This window comes from Erinaceus europaeus, chromosome 21, assembly GCF_950295315.1.
Source record: "Erinaceus europaeus chromosome 21, mEriEur2.1, whole genome shotgun sequence".
In the NCBI taxonomy this organism is placed as follows: domain Eukaryota; kingdom Metazoa; phylum Chordata; class Mammalia; order Eulipotyphla; family Erinaceidae; genus Erinaceus; species Erinaceus europaeus.
The window spans coordinates 9015872-9031030 of record NC_080182.1 but is presented as its reverse complement, the minus strand read 5'-3'; the positions used below and the strand labels follow the sequence as shown (position 1 = coordinate 9031030).

The 15159-nt window shown below is 45.1% G+C and overlaps 1 protein-coding gene across 5 annotated transcripts in view; it reads right to left on the bottom strand.

Annotated features, from left to right (window-relative positions):
- Positions 1–15159, bottom strand: part of MYRIP (myosin VIIA and Rab interacting protein) — a 347454-nt gene that overhangs the window by 82010 nt on the left and 250285 nt on the right. For all 5 annotated transcript variants that reach the window (XM_060180352.1, XM_060180354.1, XM_007517826.3 and 2 more), the window contains exons 9-10: positions 11898–12051; positions 1920–2557 (exon numbers count right to left, since the gene is read on the bottom strand). In XM_060180352.1, the coding sequence (XP_060036335.1) occupies positions 1920–2557; positions 11898–12051 (792 nt within the window). The remainder of the gene's footprint in view (positions 1–1919; positions 2558–11897; positions 12052–15159) is intronic.

Here is a 15159-nt window from a genome sequence, read left to right as displayed (position 1 = left end):
TAGTGGGAGTTGTATTGTTATGTGGAAAAGTGGGAAATGTTATGCATGTACAACTATCGTATTTTACTGTTGACTGTAAACCATTAATCCCCCCAAATAAGTAAACAGTTGAGAAAGGAGAACAAAAGACTTGGTGTACTGCACCAGATCAAAGGCCTCCGGGGGGGGGCTGTCAGGTCCTGAAGCACTGATGGTGGAGAAGGACCCAGCCTGGAGGTGAGAGTGTTTTGCAGAAAATTGAGAAGTTTTACCCATGTATCAAGAGCTGTATTTACTATAAACCATTAATCCCCCTCAAAAAAAAAAAAAAAAAGAATTGACTTATGTGGACCAAGCTACTGAGGACCTGAGAAGGGGCGTGAGGTGGATTCACAGAGTAAACTGCCCTGATTTACCTTACTGAGATCAGACTGACTGAGCCTGAGTGATGTGCCAGTTCTTCATTATGTTTTAAAAAATATTATTTACATTCCTGGTAGGGAAAGACCAAAGCACTGCTCACCTCTGGCATATGGTAATGTCAGGGTTGGCACCATGGCTTCAAGCAGGCAAACCTTGTGATCTCACCCTCTCTTTCTGAATTACTGTATTACCTTCATTTATTTATTTGATAGAGACAGCCAGAAATTGAGAGGGAAGACAGTGATACAGAGGGAGAGAGACAGAGAGACACCTACAACACTGCTTCATCACTCCAAAAGCTTTCCCTCTGCAGGCGGGCACTGAGGGCTCAAACCAGGGTTCTTGCACATTGTAACAGGGTGTGCTCAACCAGGTGTGCTACCATCTGGCCCACTGAGCTATCTCTCTAACCCATAAACATTATGTATTTTTTTATAACAGTATCTTATTCACTCATCAGAGCCATTCTTTTAAGTAGGTTCCCAGGTATCTCCCGTTCACAGGTATCAAGCAGTTGCAAAGCTGTCCTGTATCATCCTGTGTCCTGAGGCACAGACCAGAGGCCCTCCAACTTTGATGTGTAGAGTCACCAAGAGAGCTGCTGACAAGACAGGCCTAGGTCCCATCTCTAGAGTTTCTGACTCAGCAGGTCGGGGCAAGGTCAGAGAACCTGCATTCCCCGCCCCCTCTTCTGGGTTCTAATAGGTTAAAACATGGCGCTAATTATATTTATTCTACTAAGAATAGGTGATAAAATTATCTTAGATTTCTACTAAGAGAAGGTAATGATATACATATGAGATGCTATCGTTTGTTCCCATCCAGCAGTCAGACTATAAGCACTTCCAGGGTTTTTGGATGACCTAAAATTTCCTCTTATTTTCAAGCAAAAAAAAAAAAAAATAATAATAATAATAAATAGTATCAGCTTGCTTTGTTTTCTTAGGTGTAAAACATATACTTCTGACAAGCTCACAGGTGGTGCTGTCCTGGGGACCAGACTTGGTGAAACCATCCTCATTTCTGAGCTTTCACCGCCAGAGAGAGAGATGTGAAGCCCCAGAGAGCTGCTATGGCCAGTCTCAGTCACTCAGTTAAACCACATGTGAATTAGGGCCTGCTATTCTAAACCTACAACTCTTTTTCTTTTTTTTTTTTTTTTGCCTCCAGGGTTATGGCTGGTGCTTGGTGCCGGCACTACAAATCTATTACTCCTGAAGGCCATTATGTTTTCCCCGTTTTATTGGCAGAGAGAAACTGAGAGAGGGAGGGGAGGCAGAAAGCGAGAAAGAGACACCTGAGGACCTGCTTCACTGCTTGCGAAACTTTCGCCCCTGCAGGTGGGGAGTCGGGACCTCAAACTGGGATCCTTGCACAGGCCCTCCTACTTAGTACTATGTGCGCTTAACAGGGTGTACCAGCACCCAGCCCCCTAAACCTGGTACATATCCCTGTGCCACTTATGGGAAAGTGTGTGTGTATATGCACACACATGTGCACAAATCCAGCTCTGTTACCTGACGTGGGTCCAACTCCAGTGGATGGGCGTCGGGGGAAGCCAACTCCTCTCCTGGCTCAGCCGTGCCCCCTCGGGCCCTCCTCCACCTTCTGGCCCGCCGGTCTGGGCTGTCGGGGGCCTCCTCGGGCTCACTGCTATCTGAAGTCTCCCTGCTGCCTGGCTGAGGATTGAAGTTCACATCCAGCTCTGCTTGAAGGTGCATCTTCTCAGCGGAGGGGTTCCTGGGGGCCTTCCTCTGCAGCCAGGAGAGCCTGGCCCGGTGACTGGCTTCTCGGGAAGAGCTTGCTGAGGACGTTTCCGAGTCAGAGCACATGGCCTCTGGGTTAGGAGAGAGCACAGAGGAGGCTGAGGCAGCTGAGGGCCCCTGGTCCAAGCCCTGGGCCTGCGCGGGGAGAGGCTGGAGGTGCCTGGGTGGGCCCCGGGGCTGGGGGCACAGTGTGCTCAAGGCCTCGCTCCAGTCAAAGTCCCCCTCGCTGTCGGAGCCTATCTCCTCATAGGCAGACACCACACGGGAGGCTGCTTCCAGCGCCTGGAAAGTGCCAGTCTTTGGTTTGGCCAGCAGGCGAGAGGGGCCCAGGGCGTCATCCTTGAGGGCCACCCAGTTTCCATCAGGACTTCGCAAAACCAAGCTGTGATCTGTAGGCAGGAGAAAGAAACCAGAGAAGAGCTGTTACCACCTACAGCAAGGTGAGGCGACCACAGGTCATCTTTCCGGGACTGGCTGTTGGGGCTCTGGGGACACAGCCAGCGGATTCCTGGCAGCCCAAAAGGGCACGTGCAGGGCTGACAGTAAGACAGCTCACTTGCATAGCGCGTTTGTTTTGTGAGGAGCCTGAGTTTTAGGTTTGAGCCCAGCTCCTAATGACTGAAGGGAGTTCCAGTGTTGTGACATCTTCATGTCTGTCTCTACTTGAAAAACTCAGCTTAGAATGGTGAAGCCCCATGACGACAATGACAACAAAGACAGGAGTCAAGGGGCACAGTTTCAAGACCTCCAGGAAGCCTCCAGACACTTATCAGGGCATCCATGCCTCATGTGGAGAGGAGCTGGGAGTTACGGTTTCTGCCTGCTGTCTGCCTGGGGTGATGGACATCTCATACTCGTCCCAGTTGCCTAACTTCTGGCCAAGGCTGGCGGGAAAGGAGAGGGGAGAGAAAGGGGATGCTGGCTCTCGAAGCTCCTCGGATCTCCTTGGATGGGAGATGCCTCCATAACCTGCCCTGGTCTACCTCACTGGCTGGCACACTGCCCTGGGCACTTCTACAGCTCTCACAACAGCCTCATGGGAAGGGCATGTGTGAAGCAACAAAATATCAGCACAAACACACACACTCACACCACATACCCACACACACACCCCACACTCATACCCCCCACACATCCACACACACACCCACACACCCCACCACATACACACACCCACACATACTCCCTACACACCCACACCCACATACAACCACACACACCCACTCACACACACCCACTCACACCATACACACACACACTCACCCCCACACACATTCATATTCACTCACCTACACACATTTTCTCACACACACTCATACCCATACACTCACACACACTTTCACAGACACACACCCCACACACACAAGCACACCCCCACACACATTATACCTCCCCACACCCACTCACACCCCCACACACCCCAACCCCCAAACACACACACACACACACACACACACACACACACACACACACGCCTCTATCCCAGGTTCCTCGTAGTAGTCTGTCTTTGAACTCAAGTTTTTGACAGACGTTCCAAATCCCTTAGACTTTCCTAGGACTGAGGCCAGGCCATGGTGCACCTGGATAAGCACACACATGACAGTGAACAAGGACCAGGGTTCAAGCCCTTCACCCCCACCTGTAGGGGGAAAGCTTCATGAGTGAGGCTTCATGAAGTAGGGCTGCAGCTAGCTGTCTGTTTCTTTCCCTCTCTATCTCCCTCACCTCTCAGTTTCTGTCTCTATCTAATAAGTGTTAAAAAGGAAATTTTAAAAATAATCAAAAACTCCGGTTGGAGAGGTGGCTCAGTGTTCAGGTGCTGGGAGAGCCCCTGGGTTTGATCTCCCACGCTGTATGAAGAACAACAGAAAGCAAATGCAACTCCCCGAATACTGTGAAAGCCTTGACAGGCACCCTGTGTCGTTGGAAGTCCCCCTGGCTGCACCTGGGCTCCACAACCACCCCGCACCCCCGCACCAGCCCTATCTCTTCACACTCTCTCTCTCTCTTCACACTCAGAGAGAGCACCCTCGGGCAGGAACCACCATTCCCAAGGCTTTATTTCCCAGTTGTGCATTCAGCCAAAGTTTGTGAAGTGACACATGCCCTTTGCTCTTTTTGGGGTGGTGGGGTGGGGAGAGGGAGTATTAATCAAATGTGACCGGCACCTTTACAACTAAGAGGAGCTGCTACGTCTTCCTCAGTCCATCCTGACAGCCACTGTGGACCAAGCCAGTGACCTGCTACAGTGACCTCTACCTCCAGCTTCCTGTCTCCAGTGCTGCTGGGCTGAGAGGGAGCAGTACACCGGGAGGAATCTCCTGCCTTGAAGGCTGGCCGGACACCCCTCCCTCAAGGCCTCTGATGAGGACAATTTAACATGTCAAGGGGTGAGCTTGTCTCAAAAATACCTGGCAGCTCTCTACACAAAGTCTTCATGTTATTTTCTTAATTTCTTTTTTTCTTTTTTCTTTTTTTTCCCTCCAGGGTTATTGCTGGGCTTGGTGCCCGCACCATGAATCCACCGCTCCTGGAGGCTATTTTTTCCCCCTTTTGTTGCCCTTGTTGTTGCAGCCTCGTTGTGGTTATTATTATTGCCATTGTTGACACTATTCATTGTTGGATAGGACAGAGAGAAATGGAGAGAGGAGGGGAAGACAGAGGGGGGAGAGAAAGATAGACACCTGCAGACCTACTTCACTGTCTGTGAAGCAACTACCCTGCAGGTGGGGAGCTGGGGGCTCGAACCGGGATCCTTATGCCGGTCCCTGCGCTTTGCACCACATGCACTTAACCCACTGCACCACCGCCCGACCCCCTTTTATTTTCTATTATCTTTATTTATTGTATAGAAACAGCCAGAAACTGAGAAGAGGGGACAGATAGAAAGGAAGAGAGAAAGAGAGAGAGAGAGAGAGAGAGAGAGAGAGGGAGAGAGACCTTTAGCAGTCCTGTTTCACCACTTGCAAAGCTTTCCCCCTTCAGGTGGGGACCAGGGGCTTGAACCTGGATCCTTGCACACTGTAACATGTGCGCTCAACCAGGTGCATCACCATCTGGCCCTGGAGAGATCTTTATATGATTAGTTGAAAAAGTTCTGCAAACTCAGTCATGATGTCTGGCTTGAGGACCAGATCTGCTTGAGGACCAGATCTGCTCACACCAGCTGTGGGGTCTCAGACAAGTCACTTGCTCACAATGCCCCTCAGGGTCTTTCTTTATCCCACATGATGTGACAGCGCTTAGCAAGGCTGTCAGAGGAATGAAATGGTGCCTGGAGATGAAGTCTGCCTACTCTGGTTGCTGTTTATTGAACAATAAATTGAATTTATTGTTGCTGTGATGTTCTCATCTGTCCTGTGAATCTACAAATCCCCTCTCAGTGGGGTTTTTCAACCCATCCTGAGAGGAAAAGAAAAACAGAGAGACTGTGAAAGAATGTAGTTGTTCTAGGCAGCAGGGAACGCAAAGTATAATCACACACACACACAAAAAAAATGCCGGGAGTCGGGTGGTAGTGCAGCAGGTTAAGCTCATGTGGCGCAAAGCGCAAAGAAAGGCGTAAGAATCCCGGTTTGAGCCCCTGGGTCCCCAACTGCAGGGGAGTTACTTCATAAGTAGTGAAGCAGGTCTGCAGGTGTCTATCTTTCTCTCCCCCTCTGTCTTGCCCTCCTCTCTCCATTTCTCTTTGTCCTATCCAACAACAACAACAACAATAATAACTACAACAATAAAATAAAGGCAACAAAAGGGCATAAATACATAAATAAAAAATTTCTTTAAAAAAATGCCCCTGAGGGAGTCGGACAGGAGCGCAGCAGGTTAAGCCCACGTGGCGCAAAGCGAAAGGACCTACATAAGGATCCCGGTTTGAGCTCCCTGCTCCCCACCTGCAGGGGAGTCACTTTACAAGCAGTGAAGCAGGTCTGCAGGTGTCTGTCTTTCTCTCCCCCTGTCTTATCTTTTCTTCCTCCCTCCATTTCTCTCTGTCCTACCCAACAATAGTGAGAAAGGCTTTCAACCAAGAATACTATATCCTGCTAGACTGTCATTCAGACTAGATGGAGGCATCAAAACTTCTCAGACAAGCAACAGTTGAAGGAATCAACTATCACCAAGCCTGCCCTGAAAGAAGTTCTGAAAGGTCTTCTATAAACAGTCAGACCATCATAAATAGGACATATATCAGAACACTCTAAAACTCTACAAGAATGGCGTTAAAATATCTTCAATCTTTGATATCAATAAATGTCAATGGCCTGAATTCACCTATTAAAAGACACAGAGTAGGAAGATGGATCAGAAAATACAACCCAACAATATGCTGTCTACAGGAAACCCATCTAACTCAACAAGACAAACACAGACTTAAAGTGAAAGGATGGGAAACTATCATACAAGCCAATGGCCCACGAAAAAGGGCAGGAACAGCTGTTCTCATATCTGACATGATAGACTTTAAAATAAACAAGATTAAAAAAGATAGAAATGGACACTACTTGATGCTCAGAGGATCAGTCAATCAAGAGGACTTAACAATTATTAACATCTATGCACCCAATGAGAAGGCATCTAAATACATCAAATATCTACTGTAAACAATATATTAACAGCAACACAGTCATAGTAGGGGACTTCAACACCCCACTCTCTCAACTTGACAGATCATCCAGGCAGAAAATTAATAAAGCCATAAGGGAGCTAAATGAAGAGATAGATAAACTAGAACTGTTGGACATTTTCAGAGTTATTCATCCCAAGAAACTGGAATACACATTTTACTCAAATCCACATGGGTCATCCTCAAGGATAGACCATATGTTAGGCAACAAAGACAGCATCAGCAAATTCAAGAGCACTGAAATCATCACAAGATTCTTCTCAGACGACAGCAGAATTAAATTAACACTTAACAATCAACAAAAGATTAGTAATAGACCCAAAATGTGGAAGCTCAACAGTACACTTCTTAACAACTTCTGGGTCAAAGAGGAAATAAAGGAAGAAATCAAAATGTTTCAAGAGTTCAATGAAAATGAAGACACAAGCTATCAAAATATTTGGGACACAGCTAAGGCAGTACTGAGAGGGAAGTTCATTGCCATACAAGCACACATTAGGAAACAAGAAAAAGCACAAATAAACAGCCTGATTGTACATCTTAAAAACCTAGAAGAAGAAGAAGAAGAACAAAGGATCCCTAAAGCAACCAGAAGGACAGAAATCACTAAAGTTAGGGCAGAAAAAAATAACATTGAGAATAGGAAAACCATACAAAATATAAATGAAAGTAAATGTTGGTTCTTCGAAAAAGTGAACAAAATTGACAAACTTTTAGTCAGACTCACAAAACAAAAAGGGGAGAAGACCCAAATAAATCGGATACTAAGTGAAAGAGGAGATATCACAACAGACACTGCAGAAATTCAACATATCATGCGAGGCTTCTATGAACAACTATATGCCACCAAGCTAGAGAACCTGGAAGAAATGGACAATTTCCTAGATACCTACCAACTTCCAAAACTAAGTAAAGAGGAAATGGATAACATGAACAGGCCCATCACAGCTAACTAAATTGAAACAGTTATCAAAAATCTCCCTCTCCCCCAAAATAAAAGTCCTGGACCAGATGGTTTTACAAATGAATTCTACAAAACCTTCAAAGAAGAACTAATACCTCTACTTTTAAAAGTCTTCCAGAAGATTGAAGACACTGGAATACTCCCTGCCAGCTTCTATGAAGCCAACATTACTCTGATACCAAAAGCAGACAGGGACACAACCAAAAAAGAAAACTACATACCAATATCTCTGATGAACACAGATGCTAAAATACTGAACAAAATTCTAGCCGACCGGATACAGCAGTATATCAAAAAGATTGTTCATCATGACCAAGTGGGGTTTATCCCAGGGATGCAATGTTGGTTTAATATACATAAATCAATCAATGTGATCTACCACATCAACAAAAGCAAGACCAAAAACCACATGGTCATATCAATAGATGCAGAGAAAGCCTTTGATAAAATACAACATCCCTTTATGATCAAAACACTATAACAATGGAATAGATGGAAAATTCCTGAAGATAGTGGAGTCTATATATAGCAAACCTACAGTCAACATCATACTCAATGGTGAAAAACTGGAAGCATTTACACTTAGATCAGGTACTAGACAGGGCTGCCCACTAGCACCATTATTCAACATAGTGTTGGAAGTTCTTGCCATAGCAATCAGGCAGGAGCAAGGAATTAAAGGGATACAGACTGGAAGAGAAGAAGTCAAACTCTCCCTATTTGCAGATGACATGATAGTATACACAGAAAAACCTAAAGAATCCAGCAAGAAGCTTTTAGAAATCATTAGGAAATACAGTAAGGTGTCAGGCTACAAAATTCACATTCAGAAGTCAGTGGCATTCCTCTATTGAAACACTAAGTTAGAAGAAATTGAAATCCAGCAATCAATTCCTTTTACTATAGCAACAAAAACAATAAAACATCTAGGAGTAAACCTAACCAAAGAAGTAAAAGACTTGTATACTGAAAATTATGAGTCACTACTCAAGGAAATTGAAAAAGACACAAAGAAGTGGAAAGATATTCCATGTTCATGGGTTGGAAGAATTAACATCATCAAAATGAATATACTACCCAGTGCCATAAACAAATTTAATGCTATCCCCATCAAGATTCCAACCACATTTTTTAGGAGAATAGAACAAATGCTACAAATGTTTATCTGGAAGCAGAAAAGACCTAGAATTGCCAAAACAATCTTGAGAACAAAGAATAGGACCACTCCCAGATCTCCCAGATCTCAGACTGTATTATAGGGCCATTGTCATCAAAACAGCTTGGTACTGGAACATGAATAAACACACTGACCAGTGGAATAGAACTGAGAGCCCAGAAGTGAGGCCCCACACCTATGGACATCTAATCTTTGACAAAGGGGCTCAGACTATTACATGGGGAAAGCAGAGTCTCTTCAACAAATGGTGTTGGAAACAATGGGTTGAAACATGCAGAAGAATGAAACTGAATCACTGTATTTCGTCAAATATAAAAGTAAATTCCAAGTGGATCAAGGACTTGGATGTTAGACCACAAACTATCAGATACTTAGAGGAAAATATTGGCAGAACTCTTTTCTGCATAAATTTTAAAGACATCTTCAATGAAACAAATCCAATTACAAAGAAGACTAAGTCAAGTATAAACCTATGGGACTACATCAAATTAAAAAGCTTCTTCACAGCAAAAGAAACCACTACCCAAACCAAGAGACCCCTCACAGAATGGGAGAAGATCTTTACATGCTATTCATCAGACAAGAGTTTAATAACCAACATATATAAAGAGCTTGCTAAACTCAACAACAAGACAACAAATAACCCCATCCAAAAATGGAGGGAGGACATGGACAGAATATTCACCACAGAAGAGATCCAAAAGGCCGAGAAACACATGAAAAAATGCTCCGAGTCTCAGATTGTCAGAGAAATGCAAATCAAGACAACAATGAGATACCACTTCACTCTTGTGAGAATGTCATACATCAGAAAAGGTAACAGCAGCAAATGCTGGAGAGGGTGTGGGATCAAAGGCACCTTCCTGCATTGCTGGTGGGAATGTAAGTTGGTCCAACCTCTGTGGAGAACAGTCTGTAGAACTCTCAGAAGGCTAGAAATGGACCTGCCCTATGATCCTGCAATTCCTCTCCTGGGGATATATCCTAAGGAACCCAACACATCCATCCAAAAAGATCTGTGTATACATATGTTCTTAGCAGCACAATTTGTAATAGCCAAAACCTGGAAGCAACCCAGTTGTCCAACAACAGATGAGTGGCTGAGCAAGTTGTGGTATATATACACAATGGAATACTACTCAGCTGTAAAAAATGGTGACTTCACTGTTTTCAGCCGATCTTGGATGGGGCTTGAAAAATTCATGTTAAGTGAAATAAGTCAGAAACAGAAGGATGAACATGGGATGATCTCACTCTCAGGCCGAAGTTGAAAAACAAGATCAGAAAAAAAAAAAAACCAAAAACACACAAGTAGAACCTGAAATGGAATTGGCGTATCACACCAAAGTAAAAGACTCTGGGGTGGGGGTGGGTGGGTGGGGAGAATATAGGTCCAAGAAGGATGATAGAGGACCCAGTGGGGGTTGTATTATTATATGAGAAACTGGGGAATGCTATGCATGTACAAACTATTATATTTACTGTTGAATGTAAAACATTAATTCCCCAAAAGAGAAATAAATAAATGAAAAATAATCGGAGTGCCAGAAGTATTTGCTCTTTTTCTGCTGAGACAGATGAAGTGAGAAGCAGATGGACTGCCATCTCCAGCCCTTCTTTCTCTGTTAGGCCTAAACGAATGACCCAGCAAAAGATCAGAGGACTCCAAGGATCTGAACCACAAGAGGCACAAGGAGCCCTGGGCGTCCAAAGACCTCTCACAGTTACTGCTGTTAGGTAAGAAACAAAGCTATTACAGTAAACCACCTACCGATCTGGTTTACTTGCTATAGAAGTGAGGATTATCCTAAACTGCAGGGCTTCAGAAAACCAGACCAATGCTGGGACCTACGTCTCTGAATACTGAAACTTCCTGTGAGGTGGGATTGAAGGTTCCAGGTTGTCAGCAGAAGACAGCTGGTGGGGGGTGGGGGTGGGTTGTCCACACAGCTAAATGATTTACACATATTTTCTCAGGAGCGCAACATCATCCCACAGGTCTGGAAAACTCCCCAGACAGGAAATACAGTGACATTACAAATCTCGGGAGTTTTCCATAATTGAGATACCTGTCAGTTTTTTTTTTTTTCTTTTTTTAAGTTAGTATTCTATGAACAGAGAGGCTCCAAGGCTATTTGGAAGCTATCAAGACAGAGATTCAATGAACTGCAGACAGAGTTTCACCAAATACCCATAGCCAACTGCCCAGGGAGTACTGGAAAAGCCGCAGTCAAGACAAGTACAATATCTCTGACCTTCCCATTTGCATCCTCAAAGAACAGCAGGGCACCACAGAGCAATGAACCCCAGAAAGTGTCTGCAGGCTAGAGGTTTCCAACACGTTTTGGAATAGATGCCACTTCAGAGGTGGCCTGTACAGCGGGGCCTATGGCTCGACTTCAAAGGTGCCTCCGCTTGCTTCTTCTTAGGAAGATAACAGCCACAATTCTATCAACAAGGCACAACTGATGCAAAGAGAAAAGAGCAAACCTGTTGTTTAGAACGTGATGACCGAGTTCTTCCGTGTGCCAAGTCTTACTAACTAATGGAATATAGGAAAACTAAACGTGGGCAAAGCAAAATCCCTTCTCCATGAGACTCTCAGTCTGCGTGTATTTAAAAATAAAATGGTCATGTGAGAAGAAAACCAAACAAAACATGGACCTGAACTAAATGCTAGGCTGTATCATGGGCTTGGGGGTCCCTAATTCTGCCTGAGAGATAGAAGAAGGGGCATTTTTTTAAAGCAAGGCTTTAAATGACTAGGAAGGGCTGTAAATCATAAGACAACTTGTCTAGAATTTTATATTTACAAAAATCTAATATCGAGTTGCTGAGTGGTTATCAAATAAGGTTTTCTGTTGGCTTAAAAAAAAGATATACAAGACATTATATATCACATGCCATGCCAAAAGAAAAAAAAAAAAGCCTGACACCCACAGACTAGATGCGATTTAGAACAGTTACTTGTCTCATCCAGCTTGTCCACACTCTTCCAGCCAGGCAGAGCTGACTCCTCCTTCCGCGGCTGGCCTCCGGCTCTCTGCTGCCTCGATGCAGTGGCTAGGGTGGGAGTCTTCAGGGCATCTTCTCCAGTGAGTGAGAAGGCAGACTGGGGCTGCTGTGGAAGGAGGACGGCGAGAGGAATTCAGAAGGTAATCCACAGACAGGAAAGCCTGCAGCTTCCCAGCACACACCCTCCAGTGTGAAGAAGACAGGTCTGTTAGGCGGTCCTGGCCTCTCTCATTATGGACTGAGAAGTTGCAGCTATGTGCTTAATGCCAGAGGGTGGGACATGGGTCTCTGGTTACCCAGTGGTAAGTTGGCCAGGCCTGCTAGAGCACACTAGCATAGATGCAGTGGGCCATTTCTCAAATGGAGCCTTGTTTTATTTTAAATCGATTTAATAATGATTGACAAGACCATAGGATAAGAGGAGTACAATTCCACACAGTTCCCACCACCAGAGTTCCACATCCCAGCTCCTCCATTGGCAACTTCCCTATTTATCCCTCTGGGAGTATGGACCCAGGATCACTATGGGGTGCAGAAAATGGAAGGTCTGGCCTCTGTAATTGCTTCCCCCCTGGGCATGGGCATTGGCAGGTCGATTCATACTCCCAGCCTGTTTCCGTCTTTCCCTAGTGGGGCAGGGCTCTGGAGAGGTGGGGTACCAGGATACACTGGTGATGTCGTCTGCCCAGGGAAGTCAGGTTGGTGTCATGGTAGCAACTGCAACTTAGTGGCTAAAAAGCATTAAGATATAAAGCAGAACGAATTGTTTAATAACCAGGAACCTAAAGATAAGAACAGGGCAGATAAGATTTGGGGTCTCCATTTTGGAAAAAGCTAGGAAGTCTATTTTAGGGGGCCTATGACTTTACTAAATTTTGCCTGGGCCAGACAGCTAGCATGCAGGTGGGCTAAAGGTATTGTCTGGGGAGATGGTGTCAGAGTTGAGAATAAGACTAGAAAGCTGGATCAAGGCAGAGAGTAGCTCCCTACTATGGGAAAAGTATATAAATACCATTAACTGTAAACCCCATTGATCTGATCTGGGGCCCATATCAGCACAGGAGACTGTGTAACCTCTGCATCTCTGTAGGTCTGAAAATGGCTTCTCTTTATCATTCTCCTGGTCTGTATTTTGTTTTACTTTTTTTTTTAAATTACTACCAGGATTTATCACTGGAGCTTGGTGCTTACATGATGAATCCACTGCTCCACGTAGCCATTTTTTTTCTTTTTAAATTAGACCGGACAGAGAGAAATCGAGAGAGAGAAAGAGACACCTGCAGTATTAGCCCACTGCTTGTGAAGTTTTCCCCCAGCTGATGTGGCATGGAGGCTCAAACCTGAGTCCTGGCTCAAACCTGGCCACAGGTCAGGTGTGCTCAACTGGGTACACCACAACCTGACGCCACCCCCACCCGCATCCCCACACCAAGTTAGTCTTTCTTTCTTTTTTTCTTTCTCTCTTTCTTTCCTTCTACCTACCTTCCTTCCTTCCTTCCTTCCTACCTCCCTCCCTCTCTCTCTCTCTCTCTCTTTCTTTCTTTCCTCCAGGGTTATTGCTGGGGCTCAGTGCCTACACCATGAATCCACTGCTCCTAGAGGCCATTTTTCCCCCCTTTTGTTGCTCTTGTTGTTGTAGCCTTGTTGTGGTTATTATTGTTGTTGTTGATGTCATTGTTGTTGGATAGGACAGAGAGAAATGGAGAGAGGAGTGGAAGACAAAGAGGGGGAGAGAAAGATAGACACCTGCAGACCTGCTTCACCACCTGTGAAGCGACTCCCCTGCAGGTGGGGAGCCTGGGGCTCAAACTGGGATCCTTAGGTCGGTCCTTGTGCTTTACGCCATGTTCGCTTAACCCGCTGCACTACCTACCGCCAGACCCCCCAGGTTAGTGTTTCTTAAGGGCCACTGTATATGACACAAAAAAGGAAGCAGTTTCCCCTTGAAGACCTCCAGGCCTGAGCAATTCACTGGCCTAGAGATGAGCACTGCTTTGGTAAAAAGAGAGAGAGAGAGAGAGAGACCCAGATGTGGTCTTTGAGGGACAGTCTATTCCATGTGCAGTACCTCCTAGGAGTCGTTTTCTGTGACAAAACTTCCTTTCTGTATCCAGAGGCTTCTCACTGTAAGTATTTTAAAATGTTCTAAAAATGGAAAAGTAATACTTTATACCTCCTTTGGTAGGGGCTCAAATGGTATTTTATATACTGTGTGTCTGTAGCTATCTGAAGTCCGTTAGATGGGACAAAAATACCCCTTCCCTAAACACACACCTACAAAAGCTAACGGCCAAGAAACAAAAAGCTGCTTTCTGAACCCAACAAAGAAGACAGGGTTTATATGTTTCTGTGACTGTGACAAGAATTTCTGTGAGAACGCCAGGCTTTTATAATCTATTGAGTATTTCATTTATAATCAGCTTCAATCACTGGTTCAAACTCTACATTAAAAAAACAATACCCTGGCAAACATTAAAGGGCTCAACAAAGTGTCTTTAAACAGACCTCAAGGACACTAATGGCCCATCATCTTCAGTCCTTCAGTGCAGGGGTAGAAACCCCAGTTCTGAGGTCCAGGTTGGGTTTTGCCAAAATGCACTGTGATAAATATCTACTCCAGCAGATGGCGCCACAACAAAGTTTTTACTTAGCAGTCAAGTTCCTCCAGTGTGGCTCCAGTGATGGGATTGCTTGAGCAGTTTATTTGCTCCTTTAGCTTGTCTGGTCCCTCTCGGGCCCTGTTCTCATTCTCACCTATCCTATGAGTCCATGAAGGAAGCAGGTCTGGTGACAACAGGAAGGGCTGGTCTGATGTCTGCACAACATGTGAAGAGGGCGGGGATGGTTGGTGGAGTCCATGGAATGTTGGCAAGGTAGCAGGCTTGCAAAGATGGGCTTGGACATTTGAATGTACCAACGGACTCTTGGGGCATCAGTTACTGATGCTAATGAGTGCGTGTGGTAGGTACTGAGTCATGAGGTGAATGTTCTAGCTATGTGTGACCTTGGGAAGAATTTCTAGTCTTTTATTTTTTGCCTCCAGGGTTACTGCTGGGGCTCGGTGCCTGCACCGCGAATCCACTGCTCCTGGAGGCCGTTTTTTCCCTTTTTGTTACCCTGGTTGTTTTTTATCGTTGTTGTGGTTATTATTATCGTTGATATTGATGTCATTGTTGTTGGATAGGACAGAGAGAAATGGAGAGAGGAGGGAAAG